This window comes from Mesocricetus auratus, unplaced genomic scaffold (genome assembly GCF_017639785.1).
Source record: "Mesocricetus auratus isolate SY011 unplaced genomic scaffold, BCM_Maur_2.0 Super-Scaffold_100010, whole genome shotgun sequence".
NCBI lineage: Eukaryota > Metazoa > Chordata > Mammalia > Rodentia > Cricetidae > Mesocricetus > Mesocricetus auratus.
Window position 1 is genome coordinate 62,338,131 of NW_024429194.1, and position 16,709 is coordinate 62,354,839.

A 16,709-nucleotide genomic window follows, 5' to 3' on the forward strand; every position below is an offset into this window, starting at 1 on the left:
CTCATCCTAAGGAGGACCAGATGCCCATTCCAGAGATCTTGACATCCTCAATTTTTCCTAATTTACTAAATTAATCCCTGCCTCTAGCTTTGCCCATCTAATCTTTTCCCCTGGAGCAGTAATCTTCTCTAAAATGCAAATCTGATCCTTTCAACTGCCTCGTTTGAATTCATTCAATGACTCCGGATCCTCTTGAGCACAGATTCAAACTCTTAAGACAGAGTTTATGACATCCCAATTCACTGTTCCAAAACCAACTTTCACAGCCCCACCTTGTAACCCAAGCTGTCCCAGCACTGAGCAACTTGAACCTCTGAGCACATTGTTTTTTTGTTTTTGGTCTTTTGGTTTTTTGGGTTTTGTTTTTTTCCTAAAAAAAACTATGAACTTTGAACTAGGTATGGTGGTGAACACCTTTTAAGGCCAGCATTCAGGAGCAAGAAGATCTCTGTGACTTTGAGGCTAACCTGGTCTACATAGAAAGTTCTAGGACATCCAGGACTACACAGCGAAACCCTGTCTTAAAAAGAAAGAAAGAGAATCGGGCTGTGGTGGCTCACGCCTTTAATCCCAGCACTTGGGAGGCAGAGGCAGGCGGATCTCTGTGAGTTCGAGACCAACCTGTTCTATAAGAGCTAGTTCCAGGACAGCCTCCAAAGCCACAGAGAAACCCTGTCTCGAAGAAAGAAAAAGAAACAGAGAGAGAGGGGGGGGAGGGAGAGAGGGGGAGGGAGGGAGGGAGAGAGAGAGAGAGAGAGAGAGAGAGAGAGAGAGAGAGAGAGAGAGAGAGAGAGAGAGAGAGAGAGAGAGAGAGAGAAGAAAGAGGGACAGGAGAGGGGGCGGGAAGGCTGAGTTTCTTTGCTGCAACTGTTTAATTGTCTACCTGTCTCCTGTTTTCTTTAGATCCTGCAAAGCCAGTGCAAAGTCCCTCGATGCCCTTCCTGTTTACACAACTTTGTGTTTACACACCACAACCCCCTACTCTACCACAAATTTGCCTATTTTCCAACGGTTTGTAAACTTTTACTTTTTTAAGATCAAGGACAGTTTTATTAGGGTTTAAGAGAAAAAGAAAAGGGGGACGCGGCAGGAAAGCTGTAAATCTCCACAGCTAAAGGGAGAAAATCTCTAAGAGGAACAGAAAGGGCTGGGCCATCTGAGTTAGAACAGAGGTTAGACACACAGCAGACAAGCAACCTCATGACAAGAAGGAGCGAGAGTAAACTTGAGGGAAAGAGTAGGAAGCTCACAGTGTCAGGGGAAGCACGCTTAAAAAGATAAGCTTTTCTGAGCAGTTCAGCAGACGCTCCTTTTTATTTTAACAAGGTCTCACCGTGTGGCCCACGTTGACCTTCGTGCCTCAGATGCTGAGTGCTGGGGTTACAGGTGTGTGCCACCAAAGTCAACTCAGTACATCAGAAAAGAAAACAAGTGCACAATACAATGTACCAGATCTTTTTTCCATGTGCTTTACATATGGGAACTCTTCAGAACATTATGAGATCATAGATACAGCTTCATTCTGTTGTGGTTTGGTGATTTGTTTGTGCCTACTTGATTTTGTTTTGTTTTGGTTTTGTGGTAGAGTCTAGTGTAGTCCACACTGGCCTGGAAATCACTGTGGAGCAAGCAAGGCTGACCTTAAAGTCTTGTTCCTCCTGCCTTCCCCTCCCTGAGTGCTGGCGTTGTAAGGGTATACCACCACCACAACCAGATGGGAGACACTGCTGTAGCCAAAATTTACAGATGAGGGAACTGAGCCAACGGCATGGAGAAATTAAGTAACCTGCCCAAGGTCACACAGCCAGAAAGAGGCTGAACATGAATTCGAACCAGGCAATCTGACCTCACAATATCTTAGTAATCTCTCTATCCCTAATATATAGTGAGGCACCAACAGAGAGTAGGTGATGGGCAAATATTTCAAAGTTAGAATTACTCCTTACCACTCATGCTTTGGGGAAAGGGATACTGATTAGGCTATAATTCCCAAAAGATCATCTAACTTGCAAGTCACTCACCCTTTAAGACTGCTGAAGAGGTCCTCGGTGACCTTGTGCACCTGCAACACATCCTCCCGGATGAGGGTGACGTACAGCGAGCCCTGCAGACACAGCTTCCACAGCTGTTGGCACTGGCTGCTGGAGTTGAGGCACCCGTGGCAAAGAAGAAAGCCAACTGAAGTGGATAAGAACAGAGGAGGGCTTTTAGCCAGTGCACCCCTGGGAGTGTCGCCATACCCATCACAGCTGCTCCCACAACTTACTTACGATCCAGCGCTCCATCACTTCCACAGACAGATACTCACAGGCCATCTACAAGAAGCAGGCAGAGGGGATCAAATGGCTGCTTAGGACTTCTAAAGAAGGACGGAGCCAGCAAGGTGGCTCAAGAGGTTAAAGGAGATGGCAGATAACCCGAGTTTCCTGCCTAGAACCCACACGGTGGACCAGACAGAACTGATCCCCAAAAGTTATCCTCTGACCTCTGTACTCCGTGCTCCACCCACAGGTTACAAAAGAAAAATAAGAAGAATGTAATTTAAAATTTTTTAAATTAAAGTCTGGGGGGAGCCGAGAGGTAGTGGCACATGCCTTTAATCCCAGCACTCGGGAGGCAGAGGCAGGTGGATCTCTGTGAGTTCGAGGCCAGCCTGGTCTACAAAGCGAGTTCCAGGACAGACTCCAAAAGCAACATAGAGAAACCCTGTCTCAAATAAAAAAAAAAAAAGTCCAGGGGAACTCATGCCGAGCATGCACGAGGCTCAGGATGAAATCCCAGCACTAAAACCAAACAAAAATCACATTTCTTTTACTAGAGTGGATTAAGGCACTCTGAGGAGGCAACAGCTAGGAAAGCTGCCGTGAAGGAAAGGCGGCCCTGGACGGAGTCTGCGAGGCAAAGGATGTGGTTGAGGAAAAGAACCAGGCCGGACTGGAAGGAGGAACAAATAAGCATACAGCACGGCTGCTCGTCAATACTGAGTACTTTCAAAAAGCTTCAGCTCAAAATCTCATGATTTCTTCCTGCATTGTGTCCTTTAATCGCTCTTGAAGTGTGAACACTCATTTAGAGCACATCCATGACCTCTCAGCAACAGTTGTAAATTTGTGCGTGAACGTGTTTATGCGTAGTTGTGACGTCACCCATCTTCCTCAATCACTCTCTACTTCATATTTCTGAGACAGAGTTGCTCATTGAACACAGAGCTCACGGCTGATTGGCTTTGGACCAGAAGCTCCAAAGATGTGCCTATCTCCACTCCCCAGTGCTGAGATTACACACACGACAGTGCGCCCAGCTTTTGCACAGTTGCTACGAATCTGAACTCAGGTCCTCACAACTGCAGAGCTATCATCTATCTCACACACCACCTCACCCCACATGCTTTCGTTGTGTTTGGTCTTTTGAGACAAGTTCTTGCTGTACAGTCCTAGCTGGCCTCAGACTTTCGGCAATCCTCCCGCTTCTCCCTGCCGAGGGCTAGGATCACAGGATTGCCCTGCCATCAGTTGCATTTCTGTGGCGTATCTTCCTTCCAGGACTATAAATTCTTTGAGGGAAAGATGGCAGGCCCATCATAGGTGAATAACAACATTATTGGTCCACTGACTCCTATGCAACTTCCTTCTTATGCCTAATGACTCCATTTCTTTTTTGCTTGAGTTTTCAATCAAAGTCTTACTATAACCTTGGCTGGCCAGATACTTGCTATATAAGCAGGGCTGGCAATGGTGGGCCACGTAACAGTCCTCTTGCCTTGGTCTCCCAGGAGCCAGGGTCACTAGCATATGTACCATCCCACCACACAGTTTCATCCATTTGTTAATTCAGGCACATACTAAGCCTGGTTCAATCAGAAGTACAATATCAGTTTTAGCTTAAGAAGAAGCAGGCCCTAGAAAAAGGCTAAAACAGTCCTGGGGTTGATGGCTCCCAAAATAAACACCTTCCAGAGAGAGGGCCTTGGCAGAGAATAACTCTCCTAACAGAAGGAAAGGGGAACTCACTGTGTCTGAATTGGCAGGGTTAATCATGGCTGGGGAGCTGCTGATGAGGCTTAGAAGCTGTGCACTGCGCCACTGCTCAGCACCCTGGTTCCTCCGAACAAAGAGGAAGTGCAGAGAGAGGAGGGCTCCACTCACGGCCTGTAGGGAAAAAATAAATCCTTAATGTCAAACATGGGATGAATGCTTCTGCCTGGATGACTCTCCTCTCGCTCAGGGAGCTCACCTTTGTGTGAGGTCCAAACTCTTCAGTCAGCTTCTTCAGAGGATGGTCATACTCTAATACCATCTGGCCCAGGCGAGCAAAACTGGGGTCACTGGAGGAAAGCAGAAGAGAGGGGAGTTATGGGCCTTTCCATATGTGTAGAGGACAGCACATATGTGTACAGACGCTGGAATTCCCCATCCCCTCCAAAGATAGATATGCTAACCTGTGAATTACATATACTGACGCCCAACTGTAGGCATACAAAGCTGTCAGTGGTGGCACATGCTTTAATCCCAACACTAGAGAGGCAGAGGCAGACAGATCTCTATGAGTTTGAGGCCAGCCTGGTCTGCAGAGCAAGTTCTAGAACAGTCAGGGCTACACAGAGAAAACCATGTCTTACGAAGGAAGGAACGAAGGAACGAAGGACGGACCACATGGTTTTGGACAGATCCATGGAAGTTTCTCCCTTCTTGGCAGACAGGGCTGAATGTATAATAGCTACTCTATAATTTTGCATCTGCTAGTCTGTTTCAAATACGCCTAGGTCCAAATCTCTGAAAATCTCAAAAGAGAGATAAGCATCCAAAGCTTATCTATTAGATAAAGCTTGTGCCAAGACACCCATACAGACTTGGGGGAAGGCACGTCACATACAGGACACCATGCTATGTCTCACTCACATATTTCCAGTCTTCAGTTTTTTTACCCTTTAAATACTTATATTGCATTAATAAATGGAGGACAGAATTTTGGATAATCCAACATCCATTTCTATTTGTCTTCCAATTATCCTTAGTATGTATTATCTTACATTACTTACCTTTAATGGCTTAACCCTACTGGTATTAGTACCACCAATACTAAAAACAAAAAAAATTGCCGTTGCCTTTTATAATAACCTGAAAAGCAAAGTAGAAGCCAGTCCAGGATTATAAATAGATGAGAGATAATTCAGAGTGGATAATCCATTGGCAGAGATTCAGTGGTTAACTATATGTGAACATGAATCTTATTTTGCCTGGGACAACATGGGTTATAGGTTTTTACATGAGAAATCATATCAAGTTCCTTTGTCTCCACCTACTTCTTGCAGCACCACATGTGAGGCTCTTTCTGGGTTTTTGTTTGTTTGGTTGGTTGTTTTTAGTTTTGGTTTGGTTTGGTTTGGTTTGGTTTGGTTTTTTGGAGACAGAGTTTCTCTGTACAGCCATACCTGTCCTGGAACTCATTCTGTAGACCAGGCTGGCTTCCACTCAGAGATCCACCTGCCTATGCCTCCCTAACGGTATGAAAGGGGTGTGCTACCACTGCCAGATACATATGAGGTTCTTTTTGCCTCCTCCTAACTCACCTGTGCCCATGCAACATCTCATGGGCACAGTTATATGTGCCTATGAGTATCCTGCGGTCCTCAATCCGTGACAGGAGTAAAATGACTGAGGTGTAAGTCACAATTAAGTCCAGGTAGCTCCGAGTGAAGTCAAAGTTGAGATTCTACAAGGAAAATACACAGGAATCCCAAAATCAGCGTGGCTAATTAACCTGGACCACCCCCTGCTTCTCCAACCCATTCCCTACATTACTAAAGAGACTCAATGTCTATTAGTAGTAGGAACCAATAGTAGGTGTTTTCAGAAGAAAATTGAAACAAGATTCTGGAGAACCTGAGCTATGCACTGACCCATAATCACAGCTGCTCAGGAGACTGAGGCAGAAGAATTACAAGTTTCAGGCCAGCTTGAACAAATTAGTAAGGCTCTCACAAAATAAAGAAGTTTAGCTAGACATGGTGATGCACACTCTTAAAACCAGTGCTTGGGCTGGGCATTGGTGGCACATGCCTTTAATCCCAGCACTCGGGAGGCAGAGGCAGGCAGATCTCTGTGAGTTCGAGGCCAGCCTGGTCTCCAGAGTGAGTTCCAGGACAGCCTCCAAAACAATACAGAGAAACCCTGTCTTGAAAAAAAAAAAACAGCGCTTAGAAGGCAGAGATAGATGGGTCTCTGAGTTCAAGGCCAACCTGGTTTGCAGAGCAAGTTCCAGACAGCCAGAGTTACATAGAGAAACCCTGTCTTGAAATTAAAAAATAAAAAGAAGAAAATAAAAGTTTTTAAAAATAGCAGCGGTGGTGCACACCTTTGATCCCAGCACTCAAAAGGCAGAGGCAGTTGGATCTCTAAGTTGGAAGACAGCCTGGTCAACAGAGAAGAGTTCTAGGACAGCCAAGGCTACACAGTGAAACCTTGTCTCTGAAGCAAGGGAAGAGAAGTAGGAATTTAAGTCATAGTAGAGCTCTTATCTAGAATGCACAGGGCCCTAGCTTCAAAGCACAGTAGGAAAAACAAACAAACAAACAAGGATACAAAGAAACAAGGAAATATGGTACTGTTGAAGAAAATGAAATAAAAAATACTGCTGTATAATTTAGTGTTATTTAAATCATATTGATGATCTACTTACTATTTAAAAGCATTTAACCTTAGCACATTTTTAAAAAGATTTACAGTGCCTAAGGCCATCAAAATGACTCAGGTAAAAACCACTTATTGCCAAGCCCAACTACTTAAATCTGACTCCTGAAACCCACATGGTAGAAAGAGAGAACTGACTACCACAAGTTGTCCTCTGACTTCCACACATGTGCTACGGTATGTGACCACACACCCCCTCCCACGTACATACACACAAAAAGCAAATGCATATTTTAACTTTTAAAGAGAACCACAGTTCCGAACAGGAGCAAATAAACAGTCATTCCTCCAATTCTGTCCCGCCCTCCCTTGTCTCGGTGTACACTTGGCCTTTTCTTTAGTTCTCTTCTTCAGTCGAAAAACATTGCAAAGGCTCTTACGATGTCAAAGTAACACTGGCAGGCATCGATGGTGTTGAGAAGTTCGTATACATGATCCTGGGAGTAGAAGGGGAGAAGAAAATGAGTAAGAAGAAGGTGATGTGTGCCACCAAGACAGGAAGTGAACAACTTCCCTAGGGGCCCTGGAGATCTACCTTAAGTTAGGACATTATTCAAAAGAGGAAAGACAGTCCTCCTCCTCACAAGCCATCAGTGCTCCCCCGTCAGGCTACCTGCTGGTGCCACAGGCCACAGGCACTGATGCTCATGAACATAATGCCTGCCTTACCATCCCTGGGCCCCATTTCCCCACAAGGGGAAATGAAACAACTTTCAAGTTTGACTTTTTTTTTTTGGACGGGGTTTCATTATGTAGCTCTGGTTGTCCTGGAACTCAACTTGGTAGACCAGGCTGGCCTTGAACTCACAGAGATCTGGAATTAAAGGTGTGCACTACCACACCCAGCTAAAAGTTCGGCATTTGTTTAAAAAATAAAAAAGACATTCTTTTCTGAGGAACAAGTAGAAAGGACTTTGAAAGTTTTCCATTCAAAGACGTGATAGTGTTTAAGAAAATAGGAATGCTAATTATTCTAATTTGGCAACAGTTCACTGTATGCATATATCAAATAATCACACTATATCCCAGGCACTTGCATAATGTACATGATTTTAAAAATTTAAAAAGCTCAAAAACATTACATATTTTTGCCATATGATCCAACACCCTTGTGAAAAGAAAAACACATCCCTACAAACATTGTAGTTGGCCTTTAATAGCAATTTACACAAACTGGTTCAAATCTGGAAGCAACCCACCAACCAGTAAATAAATTAACCATTTGTAGCCATACAACGGAACGGTTCTTAGCAAAAATAAGTAGTGAATCTTTGGTACATGAAACTATATAGATGAATCTCACAACACAAAAGAATACATGCTGACCAGACTCCATTAACCTGAACCTTTAGAAAAAAAACATCATTTTAGGATTCAAATTAACAGTTGCCCGGGACCAGGAGTGCAGGATAAGAATTGCCAAGCATCTGCTTTGATCCCAGTACTCAGGAGACAGAGGCAGGCGAAGCTCTGAGTTTAAAGCCACCCTGAGATACACAGAGTGTTTCAGGGCAGTCAAAGCTATGCAGAGAAACCTTGTCTGTGGGGGGGGGTAGGTAAAGGGGGTAGGGAAGAAGGGAGGGAGGGAGGGACAGAAAGAGGAAGAAGGAAAAATAACACATATTGAATCTATACAAGTTAGAAAATACAAGCAGGGTGTTGGTGGCGCAGGCCTTTAATCCCAGTACTCAGGAGGCAGAGGCAGATCTGCCTGCCTCTGCCTCCTGAGTACTGGGATCAAAGGAGTATACCACCACCACCCAGAAGACAAGTTTAATTCTAACTAGGATGGTGTTGTTGCTATAACACAGGCTGACCTCAAACTCCTGATCTTGCCTCAGCCTACTGAGTGCTGGGATTATAGACCTCTGATACCTCATCAAGCTATTAGCTTTTTTACTTTCATTTGTTGGGTTTAGATTTTTTTAGAGACTGCAGCTCTGGCTCAAATACACAATGATCTTATCTCTGTCTTTCCAATGCTATGATTATAGGCATGAGCCACCATGCCCAGCAATTAATCGTTTGTTTTTAAATCTGTGTTCAAAGGCCTATGTATGTTGTCTATACATGCATGTTCTTGTGTGTGAGTACTAACATACGTGTGTTACAGTAAGAATGTAGGGATCAGAGACAAATTTGTTGTTGGTTCTCAACTTCCACCCTGTTTAGGATTGCCATTTGTGTGTGTGTGTGTGTGTGTGTGTGTGTGTGTGTGTGTGTGTGTTTATTTGTTTTGGGGTCTTGTTTGACTTTTGCTGCCACTTTTGAGACAGGGACTCACCACATAGTCCCCTACTAGCCTAGAACTCAATATGTAGATCAGGCTAGTCTCAAACTTACAAAGATCTGCCTGTGCTGGGATTAAAGGCATAAACATCTGGCTACCATGAGATTATCCTATCAATGTCCCTGACTCACCTTAGTTGCATCAGGATTAAAGACAAACTTGTATGTCCGTTTTACCTGGGTTCTGGGGCCTAAGCTCAGGTCTTCACACTTGGGTGGTAAGTACTTCACTCACTAGGTCATCTCCCCTCCCCCAATTTAAAAAAGTTTTATGTGTATGTGTGTGTGCCTGCATGTATTATGTGTACCATGTGTTTGCAGGTGTCTGTGGAAGCCAGAAAGGTTGTTGGATCCCCTGAAACTGAAATTATAGGTGCTGAGAACCAAACCCAGGTCCCCTGAAAGGGAAACAAGTATTCTCAATCACTAAGCCATCTTTCTAGCCCCTTTCACCCCCAGTTATTTTTAATGATTTTTTTTCAATTCATGTACATTGGTTTGCCTGTATAAGGATGTTGGATCCCTTGAAACTGGAGTTACAGACAGTTGTGGGCTTCCATGTAGATGCTGGAAATTGAACCCAGATCCTTTGGAAAAACAGCCAGTGCTCTTAACCACTGAGCCATTTCTTCAGTCCCCCACCCCCAGTTTTTTAAAACGCTCATAATCCCACCACTCAGAAATTCCAATCTTCCTTATATACATATTTATCTATGTAAATATACATTTTAGAAACAATTATATCTTAAACTGTATTGTAATTTTTTCTTAACATTAAACAATATGTAAGGAATGTTTTTGCATGCCAACTAATGTAAACATACGTTATCCTCTCTAACTGCATATTTGTTTACAACCATATATCCTAAGTTTTTAACTGAATCTCTATTTTTGTTGGCTAAATCAATTATCAAATCGATACTATTACAAACAACACAACAAGTGTACTTTCTTGTACATGTGTCTTTGCACTTCTGTTTCTTTAAGATAAGTTCTAGAAGTATCCATTAATTTTCCATCTTTGAAAAGCATTCCAATTTGCATTTCAGAATGCTATGTGAAATAATTTTTAATGTTTCCTTAATTTCCAAAAGCAATAAATGATTATCCTTTAAAAGCCAAACAAAATATCACTTATGTGCTACAGCTGCCTAAAGCTTTCAACAAGACAAATTCAAACTGAGACATTCTGAACAACTTTCCTGGACTCTTCAAAAGGTCAGGTCATGAAAGACAAAGGCAAGAATTAGTATAACAAAATGAGTGCAAATATAGACTCTGTATTAGCCAATAATATCATGGAATATTACATTTCCTTAGCAGGGTAACTGTAATAGGATTATGTAAGAAAATATTCCTGCCCTTAACAGATGTATGCTAAAATATTTTGGGAAGGAAATGTCATAATGTCTGCAAATAATTAAATGGTTTGAGGGGAAAGTGAATGACAAGCAATATGGCAAAATATTAACAATTAGGAGAACCAGAAGAAAAGCAGCATTTATTATACAGGTTGACTATCCCTGATCCAAAAAGCTTAGGACCAAAAGTGTCTGCGATCTTATATATTTCAGATTTGGAAATGTTTACATGTATACATAGAATATCTTGGGGATGGAATCCAAATCCAAGCACACAACTCATTTATGTTTTGTGCATATCTCATGTACATGGCCTGTAGGTTTGAATGAGATTATTATTGAAATGTGATCTCTCAGCTTTCTGCCCACCCATGCCATTCTTCCTTTGCTCTTACGGATTCTCCCTCGAAAACTGTATCTTCTATATGTTGCCTGGGTCATGGTGTCTTCTATACAATAGAAAAGTAACAAATTAATAGCCTAAAGATAACTTTATGTAACTTTTTATAGTCTTGTATTCTGACTATAACTGGTCACATAGTCAGATTAGCAGTCATGTCGATGCTCAAGAAGTTTCAGATGTTAGAGTATTCCAGAGTTCAGATCTTCTGAATAGAGATGAGCAACCAGGACTACATTTACTATTTGGGGGGCAGGGGTAGTTGTAGGGGTGAGCCCAAAATACTGTTCACGCCCTAAAGGGGAGTGGACAAGGGTACGTAGAACAGGTGAGATATTTAAGAAAAAGTAAAAGCACTCTCTCTTGGAAGCTAGCCATGTTCCCAGAGCTTCTATCCTTGTTTATCTTGTAATTATATTTAGTAAATATATTAGACCTCCTTTTCAGATAGCATTATTTCCATCTTCAGGTAGTAGTTCAGATAGGTACTCATTCTGTAGACCAGGCTGGCCTCAAACACAAAGATCTGTCTGTCTCTGCCTCTCAAGTGCTGGGATTAAGGTTTATACCACCAAGCCAAACTAACATTTGAAATGTTTTACTGTGTTTATAATAAAATATGGAGGAAATCCTGATATAAAAAAGGTGTGGCCTATATAGAAATCTCCTAACACTCAACAACAAACACTAAACAAAACTGATTCAAAAATGTACAAAGAACTTAAAGGAGATATTTCTCCAAAGAAGATATGCAAATACCCAATAAAAACAAAGGAAGCTGGACAGTGGTAGAACACACATTTAATCCCAGCACTTGGGAGGCAAAAGCAGGCAGATCTCTGAGTTTGAGACCAGCCTGGTAACAGAGTGAGCTCCAGGTCAGCCAGGGCTACACAGAGAAACCCTGTCTTGAAAAGCTTAAAAACAGACAAAAAAGACACTCAGCATTGCCAATTATCAAGACAAATTACAACAGCAATGAGACAAGGGTGTAATTGAGTGGTAGAGCTTTGCCTAATATTTGTGAGATCTTAGGTTTGATACCCGCTATCCAAAAAATAGAAAACAAAAGTTGTTGATCAGAATATCAGAATGTTGATAAAATATATCCCTTGTGTACTGATGTTAGGCAATTAAATGGTACAACCACTATGAAAAAAGAAAGAAAATAATATAGTAGTCAACTCCTGAAGTTTTCTTCTGACCCCATGTACATAGCATGACACATGCATACTCACAGTCACACACGAGTAACAATAAATAAAATTAAATCTAAAAAATGAATTACCCATAATCCAATAGTTCCACTTATGGAAATATCAAAGAAGAATTAAAACCAAGTTCTGAAAGGCAATTGAGCACTTACATTCATAACAGTATTAGTCACAACATCTAAACCGTGGAGGCAACCCAAGAGTTCACTGATGGATGAATAGGGAAGAAAAACAGAGTATAACCACAGGATGGAATTTGTTCTGTCTTAAAATGGAGGAAATTCAGCGGGGCGGTGGTGGCACACGCCTTTAATCCCCCAACTCGGGAGGCAGAGGCAAGCGGATCTCTGTGAGTTCGAGGCCGGGCTGGACCGACAGCCAAAACAATACAGAGAAACCCTGACTCGTAAAACCAAAAAAAAAAAAAAAAAAAAAAAAGGAGGAAATTCTCCAATATTCTACCACATGGATGAACTTTAGCACACCCTACTAAGTTAAACAAGCCAGTCACAAAAATACAAAAGGTACCACTTACACAAAACAGCATACTTAAAATCATAAAAACAGAAATAGAATGGTTATCATCAAGGGCCGAGGGACAGGAAAAATGTGGAGAATGTCAGTTTTACAACCCAAAAAGATAGCTGTGTATTATGATGATATTTAATATCACTTAATTGTATGTTTAAATGGTTAAGGTAGTAAATTTTATGGTATGTGTATCACACTGAAAACTGCAAAGGGGACCAGGGAAACAAGGCTTAACAAGGTGGAAACAGAACAAACTCCTGAAGTGTGTTCTCTGACCTCCATGCCCATGCTATGACACACACACACACACACACACACACACACACACACACACACAGTTTCCACCGGCAGGTGAAGGCATTGGCCTCACAAGTTTGATGAACCCACAGATACAAGGGCACACATCTGTAATCACAGCACTCTTACAGCAAGATGGGAGGCAGCGATAGCAGACTGGGTGGGAAGCTCATGGGTCAGCTAATCTGAAATATGAGGCACAGTAGCAGAAATAGTAAGACCTGCAAGGAGAAAACCAAACTCCCAAAGTTGTCCTCCGACCTTCACACCCACTGCTTGGCGTAAAGGTGCCTGCAAGTGCACACACAACACACGTACATAACTAAAGAACACTGGGAAAACTGTGACTCAGTAAACTGAAGCCACCCATAATCCATCACCAAATATATTTAATTGTGATCTGATGTATAAAAGTACTTAGTGTAATATATTAACACTATTTGATATGTTTGTTTTGTTGTTTTTGAAACAGGGTTTCATGTAACCCAGGTTAGCCTAGGTTAGAACTCAATATGTAGCTGAAGATGACTTTGAACTTCTGATTCCCCTGCCTCTAACTCCTAAGCGCTGGGACTAGAGGTGTGTGCCACCAACCATATCCACCTTATGTATCTCTTGAAGTAAAAATATGGTATTTCATATATAGTTCATTAGCAACACAACTTAGACGTCATGGCATATCAGTATCTTTCTCCTTTTTTCTTTCAAGAACTTGAGTCAAGCAACATAAAGGAACACCTACTAAGAAGGCTCAGCCGTCAACACTGGCTACAAAGGACTCACCCGGAATTCCATGACATCCACAAATGACTGGTAGTAGTTGGTGAGGAATCTAATTATCTCAGCTTTTTCACGATGTACTGGTCCTAAATGTTGCTGAGAGAAATACAAATGAAACAGAGACATGTAGAATAAAAAATGGTTGATCCAGGTAACTAACAACCAGGAGTACCACTCAGGCGCTCTTAGCCATGGCGCCATCTCTCCAGCTAATCACCCAATCCTCCTTAAAAGGGAGAAACTTGTCAGGATTCTCCAGTCACTAAACGGGAATTCTCTGTCTCAATTGATGGCCACATGTGATTTTCATTACAAGCAGAAGGCTACCTGAAAGGGGGTTTCCAGTTTGCTTTCAGCTGAGGAGGTTTGCTTTATAAACCAACAGGAAAAGAAGCGGGGTATAGAACGCTTTGTATAGAGTATGAGAAATCCAGGGCTAGCACAGAGAGGCGTATAGGATCTGCCCTGGATGCATAGCACCCAGCAGTAAAGAACATAGTGTGGGCATCAGGAACTACAGGAAAAGATGTGCCCTTGAAGCTAATGCAGCTGCCTCTTGGTGAGCTCCAGTGTCCTCATGAACCTGACTCACAAGGCTGTGCCCAGCTCACCATGGGAGACTCCCATCTGAGCTCACAATCCTCAACACCTGAAGCCCTGTATCTGAGCCTAGGAAAACTAAGAGACAGCTGCACCTGAAGATAAGCAGCCAAAAGTGGAGAATCTGAGTCATGCAAATAAATAAATAAATAAATAAATAAATAAATAAATAAAAGTTACAGAAAAGGGGGGAAATGGGCCCACATTCTCACCGTGCTGTTTCGGACATCTATGTTGGGAAATTTCTTGTTGATGTACTTGAGACTTGATTCCATGGACTTTTCCAGTAAAAAGGGTGGCTTAGATTTTGGATCTGAACAGGTCTGCACAGACAAAAAATAAAACCACCGTACTATATTTTCACTCAGATACACACCTCTACCCGAATATCTGGGAATTATAAAAGCATGAGAGTATGTGAGAAACAAGTTCCAGACTATGAACCAGCACCGCTGAGAACTAACCACCTGGCATCTTGTCTTGACAGAGGCTGGACTCTAACAGAGAGGAAGCTGCTTCCCCACCCCTTCACTGAAGCCGGAAGTATCAAGAAAAGTGGCTGCTCCAAAGTTGGACTTTATATAAAGCTCAGTGTCACAGTTCTTTCCAGTTCGTGAGAAACTCACCCCAAGAGGCTCTTATAGACGGCAAGAGGATGCAGGACCCATATTCCTGGTGCTTTACTACAAGTGCACAAATGTCCCTTCCCATAAGTCCCTTTTCTCTCCCAGGAGGGTCGCAAAATTACCCACTTTTATCTCTACTTCCTACAGCTTGCCCAGCCCCTGACTCACCTCTCAATATCATAGCTTCTGTCCTAAGCATGCATACACACACACAGCATGTACAGCCACAAAGGACCTTAGATTTCTTTTAAAAATCCATTTAGGGAAATTATTCCACATAAATGTTTTGGACAGAAACCCAGCTTGAAATCTCAAAAAGTAGAGGAATTAGCAATAAATAGACCCAAAACTCTAGATCCCAGACCCTTATCCAAATCACTGAGAACACAAATATGTTTACCCCCATTCCCACGCCGACCCTTCGTCCTAGGGGAAAGACGATGCCCGCAGAAAGGCAAGGATCACACCTAGAAAGGGCAAGCCTTCAAAGAAAGCCTCCCTCTACCTCCACAAACTGAGGGACCTATTCTGTCTCAGTGGGAGAAAGCCACTTACAGCAGTGGAGACAAACGAGGGAGGCTTGACTATCGGGCCTACTAGGCCTCCAGGCTCCTGCCCTGATTCGATAAAAGGGCCCACACTTACCTTCTTGATGTTGTACATGCGGATGAGAACCCCCTGACCTCGGTCATTGAGAATTGTGAGTTTCTCTGCTAATTTATGCTGGTAGGCAGTGGTCAAAGACATGATGACCACCTAGAGAGAGAATCACCCGAATAGCAAGACCCAGTCGCCCCGAATATTCTCAGCCTGGGTGGCAACACCCTCTATGTCGAAGGACCCAGCCTGGTTGGTGCACCAGGCTTCCGGGTGCCTGTGCAATTGGTTCATGGGGGATAGCAGGCTCACGGGCCTTCGGAGGCCTCTCGAGCTTCCTCTTGCACGCTCAGCAGAGGAGACTTCCTCTTTCTTGTTGTGCAGCCCTTCGGTAGGAGGTGGGCGGAGGCTGAGGAAAGGACCAGGCTTTCAGAGCTCCTCATAGAGCGGCACCAACCGTTTTGGCCCAGACGAAGCGTACACCAGACAAATACCGGCTACCAGCCCATACACCTCTACACTTTCCCTTTTATGTCCCCATCAAGAATGCCTGTTGTAACTGGGCAGTGGTGGTGCACACCTGTAATCCCAGCACTCGGGAAGCAAAGGCAGGTGGATCTCTGTGAGTCCCAGGACAGCCTGATCTACAGAATGAGTTCAAGGACTGCCAGCGTACACAGAGAAACCCAGTCTAAAAAAAAAAAAATACACACAAAAAAGTGTTCAAATAAGGGAATACGCCTTGGTGGCTAGCTTTAGGGATGTAATCTACGGTTTACAAGGAAAGGGAAGAAGAAAGGACAAGGCCTGCCAGGGCCGTGTTGGCCACGCCCAAACCTGCTAGAGCCCTCCAAGCCTGAGAATCTGTCTTTAAAAAACAAAGACATAACACTAATAGTTTATTGACTTTTTTTTTTTTTTGGTTTTTACGAGACAGGGTTTCTCTGTATTGTTTTGGAGGCTATCGGTCCAGCCCAGCCTCGAACTCACAGAGATCTGCCTGCCTCTGCCTCCCGAGTGCTGGGATTATAGGCGTGCGCCACCACCGCCCGGCCAGTTTATTGAATTTTTAAGACTAAATTGATAAAAAATAAGCGCCATGATGAAAAGCCAGATTAATTAACAAGAGAAAATTAATAAATTTTAGCACTGAGATAATTCTTATATTCCAAACAAGCCTCAACCCTCTACCTAAACAAACTTTCAGCTTACTTCAAGTTTCTTTCAAGGCAGAGAGTAAAAGATCCCCCAGAAAGTTCGATGTCAGTAATGTCTTTGTCTTCTTCCCACAGCCTTTTCTCTGCTTATTTAATAATCCCATTTTT

General features: G+C 42.9%; 1 protein-coding gene across 4 annotated transcripts in view; it reads right to left on the reverse strand.

Annotated features, from left to right (window-relative positions):
* Nckap1l (NCK associated protein 1 like) overlaps positions 1-16,709 on the reverse strand; it is a 120,511-nt gene that overhangs the window by 31,496 nt on the left and 72,306 nt on the right. For 2 of the 4 annotated variants that reach the window (XM_040753695.1, XM_040753696.1), the window contains 8 exons: positions 14,374-14,484; positions 13,565-13,657; positions 7,070-7,126; positions 5,570-5,712; positions 4,234-4,324; positions 4,011-4,148; positions 2,267-2,315; positions 2,022-2,178 (listed from right to left, as the gene is read on the reverse strand). In XM_040753695.1, the coding sequence (XP_040609629.1) occupies positions 2,022-2,178; positions 2,267-2,315; positions 4,011-4,148; positions 4,234-4,324; positions 5,570-5,712; positions 7,070-7,126; positions 13,565-13,657; positions 14,374-14,436 (791 nt within the window). In that variant the 5' untranslated portion in view covers positions 14,437-14,484. Of the gene's footprint in view, positions 1-2,021; positions 2,179-2,266; positions 2,316-4,010; positions 4,149-4,233; positions 4,325-5,569; positions 5,713-7,069; positions 7,127-13,564; positions 13,658-14,373; positions 14,485-15,432; positions 15,917-16,709 lie in introns of those variants that run through there. The other 2 variants (XM_021225600.2, XM_005067357.4) reach the window with 2 other exon arrangements.